This window comes from Myotis nattereri, assembly GCF_964212035.1.
Source record: "Myotis nattereri genome assembly, chromosome: 1".
Lineage (NCBI taxonomy): Eukaryota > Metazoa > Chordata > Mammalia > Chiroptera > Vespertilionidae > Myotis > Myotis nattereri.
In genome coordinates, this window is record NC_138075.1 from 98160895 (window position 1) to 98168157 (window position 7263).

Sequence of the window (7263 nt, forward strand, 5' to 3'; positions counted from 1 at the left end):
AGTTTGAGAAGTCACACCTCTTGATTTTAAAACTTTCTACAAAGCTACAGTAATTAAGACAGTGTGTACTGGCATAAGAATAGGCATAAAGGTCAAGAACAGAGTTGAGAATCTAGAAATAAACCCAGGTGTCTTATGATCACCTGATTTCAATCAGTATGACAATACCATTTAATGGGGAAAGTAGAGTCTTTACAACAAATAGTACTTAGACAATTGGATATCCATGTCCAAAAACATGAAGTTGGGCCCTTACCTCATACCATATACAAAAATTAACTCAATGTAAGAGCTAAAAAAAAAAAAAAAATCTTAGAAATAGGTGTAAATCTTCACAACCTTGAATTAGGCAATGTTTCTTAAATATGACACTAAAAGCATAAGCAATACAAGGTAAAATAGATAAGGTGGATTTCATCAAAATTAATTTTGTTTCAAGGGAACCATCAAGAAAGTGAAATTCATCCCTCAGAATGGGATAGAGTATTTGCAAATCATATACCTGATAAGGTACTTATATCCAGAATATATAACAAACTTTTAAAACAATAATAAAAAGACAAATAATAGAATTTAAAAATATCTGCTCTGAAAAAAAGCATTTATCCAAAGAAAATGCACATATAGCCAAAAATCACATGAGGAGAGCTCAACATTCATCAAATCAATAAAGTGAGATACTACTTCATAGCCATTAGGATGACTATTATTTTTAAAAATGCAGAAAATAACAAGCATTGGTAAGAATGTACAGAAATTGGAACTCTTGAACACTACTAGTGGGAATGAAAATGTGCAGCTGCTTTGGAAACTAGCCTAGTAGCTCCTCAAAATATTAAATATAGAGTTATCATATAATCTAGTCCTTCCACCCAGGAAAAGTGAAAACATATGTTCACACAAAAGCTTACACATGACCGTTCATAGCAGTATTATTTATAATAGCAAGAAGATGTAAACAACACAAATGTACATTAACGGGTGAATGGATAACCATATGTGGCATATCCATTGTTGAAAACAAGGCAACAGGTCCAAATGGACTTGCTCATGCTAAGCCCCGTCACCAAACCAATTTAACTTAATTATAGTTTCAGCTCCCCTAGAAATGGAATCAAACCAATTGTCGCCTGATCAGCACTATTTAAGTAATCTGCCTGGTAGACACCTGCTATTCCCTAAAGTAAAGTAACTTTGCAATAACCAACCTGCTTTTTTGCTAGTATAATTTCCTTATTCTCCCTCCCTTCTGCCTATAAAAGTCTTTCATTTTGCACAGCTCTTTGGAGCTTCTTTCTATCTGCTAGATTGGCTACTCCCTGATTTAAATTAATTTTTGCTCAAATAAATTCAACACTTTTAATATGCCTCAATTTATCTTTTAGCACCATATGATGAAATATTACTTGGCCATAGAAAGGAACGAAATACTGTCAGATGCTACAACATGGATGAACCTTGAAAGAAACCCGTCGCTAAAAAACAACATATTGCATGATTCTATTCATATGAAATGTATAGTGCAGGCAATTCCATCGAGACAGAAAGTAGATAAGTGGTTATGAAGGGCTGGGGGAGTGTGGTGATGGGGCGTGGGTGATAGCTAGGAGCACAAGGCTTCTTTTGGAGGTGATACGTAAAATAATTGTGGTGCATTTTGCACAATTTTGTGACTATACTAAAACAAAAGCTATTGCATGTATACCTAAAGAGGTGAACTGTTTAATATATAGATTAAATCTCAATAAACTTGTTTACATGAAAAAAGAAAAATGAACCCTGTACCACACAACCGAGGTTTAACGCCTATTTCTGCTCTGACTGTGTGACTTTAGGAATATTAACTTGCCCATGCCTTAATCTCCCCATGCATAAATAGAGATTATTAACAGTTCCTACCTCATAGGGTGGTCCTAAGGATGAAGAGTCAATACATGAAAGAACTTAGAGCAGTATCTGGTAAAGAAAAACTGTTGTTATTTATACCCAAAGTATAAATTCCCAAGTCAGTACCTCCTCCTCATGACCTTGCTCTGTTTCTTTTCACGACTCGTGGCATGCTCAAACTGTTGGGTCTCCTAGTATTTATTTTTTTAATATGTCTTTATTGATTTTATAGAGAGCGGAAAGGAGAGGGAGAGAGAGATAGAAACATGTATGAGAATCATCCATTGGATGCCTCCGGTACACCCACACTGAGGATGGAGCCTGAAACCGGCAGTGCCCTGACCGGTTCTGCTCCTCAAAATATTAAATATAGAGTTATCAACCGGCGACCTGTTGGAGGGGCCGCGCTCAAAACCGGGGCCACAGGCCGGGCGGGCTATCGGGTCTTCCTTTACAGAACTGTGGGGGAACAAAACACGTCTGGAAGCTCAAGCGTTTTCATTCCCGACTTAATGTCTCTTTTAGTAAGCAAACGCCTTTCGCCTAGTTTGACCCTCTAGACTGCCCGTTCTTTTCGCCTCAGCGCGCCTGCGCGAAGCTGCGTGCCCTTTCGTCTCAGCGCGTCCACTGCTCTCACAATGGCGGCTCGCGGCGTGGGCCTGTTAAGCCGCTTGTCCATGTGCACTCAGAGAAGTCAAGTCCTGCGTCCAATCCACAGGCGGCTGAGTTGCCCAGGAACCGTGGCCGCAGACGCCAGGGGGGAACAGCAATCCTCGGGGAGCGCGGAGACAGGTGATGGCGCCGTGTCCCCGGTTTGCTCTGTAGCCCGGTCCGCCGCGGGCGAGGGAAGGGGGAAGAGACTGGGATCGCGGGCGAACGCGTGGCCCGTGGGATCGGCCGTGGAACCGAGGGTGAGGCTGCGTCCTGTGCTCTTCTGACACCCCCGGGGGTCCTCGGGCTGCCCCGGGGGCTCGTGGCGTGGGGTTTGTGGCGTTCTTTCCTCTGCGGACTCCTGTGCGGCGCAATGGAATTGCTTAAACCTTTCAGGTTCAGGTCAAGAACACTACTTGCTAGTATTTTACAACCTGGCGAAGTAATGTTCCCAATAATAACGTAGGTGCCACTGCCAGTCAGGTACTTCATGACTCACAGGTGTTTCTGATCTTGATACGAATTGCTGATGAAGGCCAAGTGTAGTGAAGTCTTGATGAATAACCGCGACCCTGGCCCCCAACTGTAGGGCCCTGCCTGTGAAGTCCGCTGCCGTTGACTTGGTTATTTTATCCGTTGTGAGCAAAATAAATCTGGTAACAGAGAGGCATTCACTGGAACAGGCTATTTATTGCCCTGAAGGCGTTCTACATTTATGAGCTTGTGTATTGACAAGCCCACGGTTATTGAACCCCTCTGTGGTCCAAGAATTGTGTGCGTGTTTGCAATCCTTAAAACAGTCTAGCAAGAAATGTGTCAGTGGACCCGTTTTACAGACGTGGCACGAGACTCAAAGAGCTGAATGACCTGCGCAGTGTTACGGAGCTGAGTTTAGACTTCAAGTGGAGCGGTAAACAAAACGTGTTGATTTGTTCTATTTCCTGGAGTTATAGTTTTAAGATATGAAATTGTTTCTGGGAGCAGTTCTGAAGCAGGCTAAACAAGCAAAGTTTTTTCCCCATAAAATAAATGCTAGGCTTGCTCTACCCATCAGACTGTATGAAAGAATCATATGGACAGGGAGAAATATTACTTAATATGACGTTTCATTGGAATACTGATTGGATTGGACTTAGAAGCTGCTTGTGTTAAAAATTCTTAAGGAACTCTGAAAATTTAAGGATTTTGCCAAACAAGCTATTATAATTTGACATCTGTATAGTGGTTTAAATTTCAGAGTATTTTCATGTGCTCTGAAAAATAAAACTCTTTAAAGTAGATATGGAAGGAATTATTGTTACTTTATTTGATAGATGAGGAAATAGACTAGTCCAAGTGGCTAATTGAAAATTACCCAGCTGTTCAGTAGCTAAGATAAGAATAAAACCTTCTGATTCCAAGACTACTCGGTTAATACAGCTTTATTGTTTTTTGTAGGAAATGTGTTTCATTTTGTATCATTAGGATAATATAACTGGCTAAGCATTCAGGGACAGTAATAAAATCCTCATTTGAATTTCTTCTTCAGACTTAAAAATTGAGAAGGTAACTATACCTTATACTCACTTAGAAGCATATAATTTTATAATTGAAAGGATTAATTCAGTTTTTTACTCAATGTGAGAACTCATTGCCAGAACATTCCTAGTAATATTTTCTAGTAACAAGGAGGACACTGTTTTATAAATCAGGCAACTTCATTTTTGGTCAGGCTCTAATGGTTGAAAAATGTTTATAATGGGCTAAAATCGACTAATTTCCCATTTCCATGGTAATCTTAGTTTTAACATAGCTTTCATGTGAGTAGTGGAAAGAAACCTGATTTAAGAATAAGAAATATGTAGTATATTATTCAGGACTCTTGGGTGCAGGTGACAGAAGCTAATTTAAAGTATCTTCAGTAAAAAAGGGAGGAATACCAACCCATGTAACCGAACTCCAGAAAAATACATAGCTGCTTTAAGGTTGACTGGATGGATGTGGTCAGTGTGAGGTGGTGTTTTCCTCAGCTGTTGTTTGGTGGCTTCATTATCTCAGGTTCTTCTATTTGGGGATGTGGATGGTGGGGAGCATGGCCACCAGTAGCTCCATGTCCCTGTGCTCATAGCTTTCTTCAAAGGGAAGAATAAAAATAATCTTTTACCTGAATTTGAAAAATTCTAAGAGCTTTTGATTGATCTATGACAGTGATGGCGAACCTTTTGAGCTTGGCGTGTCAGCATTTTGAAAAACCCTAACTTAACTCTGGTGCCGTGTCACATAGAAATTTTTTGATATTTGCATCCATAGTAAAACAAAGACTTATATTTTTGATATTTATTTTATATATTTAAATGCCATTTAACAAAGAAAAATCAACCAAAAAAATGAGTTCATGTGTCACCTCTGACACGCGTGTCATAGGTTCGCCATCACTGATGAGGATGTCTTGGAATTTGCTTAAATCAAAGAATAGTGTGTTTGCAGTATTTCCTTTATTAGTTTATTAAAATATATTTTTATTTATTTCAGAGAGGAAGGGAGAGGGAGAGAGAGAATCACTGATTAGTTGCTTCCTGCACGACCCCCCCTCACCTCCCCACTGGGGACCAGACCCACAACCTGAGTCTGTGCACTGACCCAGAATCAAACCGTGACTTCCTGGCTCAAGGGTCAATACTCAACCACTAAACCATGCTGGCCGGGCTGTCTTTTAGTTTTATCATAATCTTTTGAAAGAATATGATGTTAAAAAGCCTCTTGATTTCCATACATCCATTACATTTTCTATTTAATCTCTTTGGAATTTTTTGGAGGGTGCTGATACTAGACATGGTGGATTATAATCTCTAGATTATACCATTCCAGATTTTTAGAGTAAGCACTTTTAAGCCATCCAACTATAAGTTAAATATGTTGGGTTAAAAAATGAATTCCTAAGATTCAGTGTTTGACTTTAACTTAAATGATTTTCTTTTTCTTTATACTTGGTTCACTTGACATTTGGTTCAGTTGTTGATCTTTTCTTTGTGGTCAGTGGGTTAGTAGTATTTAATTCTTGACCATCACAGCTCTTTTTTTTCTTTATTTCCTGTGATTGTAAAACCCCTAACCTCTAGAGTGGTTGTTAATAAAAAATTTTTTTACCCTCTTTCTTTAATAAAATTATCATCAGCCCTTTATGAGCAGCAACTAGGTTTTAAATTCTTTGATTTCCCTGGGCACATGATAGTTGATAATTGTTAATTGTTTAAGCCTAATCCAGACCCTTGACAAAGAAAAACTGTAATAACTTAGTTCACTACATTAAATTTCTAACCTCATTGTCTCATTAAACTCAAGCTTATAATAATCTCAGACTGTGGAATGTTACATTTTACACAGATTTTGTATGTGTGTATTTGTGGAAATGTTAAATGAGTGATTTTACTTTCCCGGTTTTGTTTTTAAAATTTTGTGGAACTCTTTTTAGCACTGTGCATTGAATATAGTAAATCAAAACAGCCCTAGCTGGTTTGGCTCAGTGGATAGAGCATCCGTCTGTGGACCAAAACGTCCCGGGTTCGATTCTGGTCAAGGACAGTATCTTACCTCGGTTGGGTTGCAGACTCCTCCCCAGCCTGGGCCCTGGTCAGGCACAGCCAATGGATGTGTTTCTCTCACATCAATATTTCTCTGTCTTTCCCTCTCTCTTCCACTCTCTCTAAAGATCAGTAGGAAAATATCTTTGGGTGAGGATCGAAAAAATAAAAACAGAAAGTGGACAGTTGAAACATTTAAAAAAATTTATTGATTGATTTTAGAGAGGTGAGGGCAGAGAGAGAGAAACATCGATTTCTTATTCCACTTATTTATGTAGTCATTGATTTTTGTATGTGTCCTGACCAGGGATTGAACCCACAACCTTGGTGTATTGGGATAGTGCTCTAATCAGCTGAGCTACCTGGCCAGGGTGGAAAGTGGGCAGTTTTAATGATAGTCACAAGAAAATGGTACAATGAAAATTGAAGTAGTATAGTTTCATCCTTAGAAGAGAAGATGAGATTAGGATAAAGTTGGTTTTAGTTAGATGTAAAATTTTTATGTACTTGATCAAAATATACTTTAAGTTTTACACATGTTGGAATTGGTTTTGTCTCATTCATAGGCTCTGAAAACAGGACTCCCAAAAAGAGATTCTCTGAGGTGCAAAAAGAAAGACGAGAACAGGCACAGCGGACTATTTTAATACTTTGCCCAAATAAAATCAGTGAAAAAAAGTTTCTCAAGTATTTATCCCAACATGGACCTATAAATAATCATTTTTTCTTTGAAAGCTTTGTAAGTATTTGAAAAACAATAAACTTATTATTTTTATTTCTAGCTCTTTTGCCTTTTTGTATATGGTAAAGTTAAGTTCTCTTTGGCTATTCTATATTTTTCTTTATCTAAATTTCTCGAAGAGATTTATGTTTGAGATATGAGAATAGGACTCCTTATAGGAGGATTACATAATTATAAGCAGTTCTGTAATTGCTTATAATTGAAGGATTTCATTATTTGAATACTTCAAATAATCCCATTATCTTAGGGATAAAGGCCAGTAGGAGGGATCTTTGTTTTGCCTTTTAATTTTCTATTTTAGCATTCTTTTCAGCTTCTCTTGACTATTATCACTTTATAATATTGCTTTTCTTACCTGTTTATAATGATTAAAACCAATGCTCCTGTTAGAAGCATATCATTTTTAAATTTTAAAAATATTTT

At 38.0% G+C, this 7263-nt stretch overlaps 1 protein-coding gene across 2 annotated transcripts in view; it reads left to right on the forward strand.

The window, feature by feature from the left end:
* Window positions 1-2510: 2510 nt before the first annotated feature.
* The window catches only part of MTPAP (mitochondrial poly(A) polymerase), a 24556-nt gene continuing 19803 nt past the window's right edge, over window positions 2511-7263 (forward strand). Inside the window, exons 1-2 of one of the 2 annotated variants that reach the window (XM_081099826.1) lie at window positions 2511-2679; window positions 6665-6837. In XM_081099826.1, coding sequence (XP_080955952.1) covers window positions 2526-2679; window positions 6665-6837 — 327 coding nt within the window. In that variant the 5' untranslated portion in view covers window positions 2511-2525. Of the gene's footprint in view, window positions 2680-2731; window positions 2799-6664; window positions 6838-7263 lie in introns of those variants that run through there. The other variant, XM_081099827.1, reaches the window with a different exon arrangement.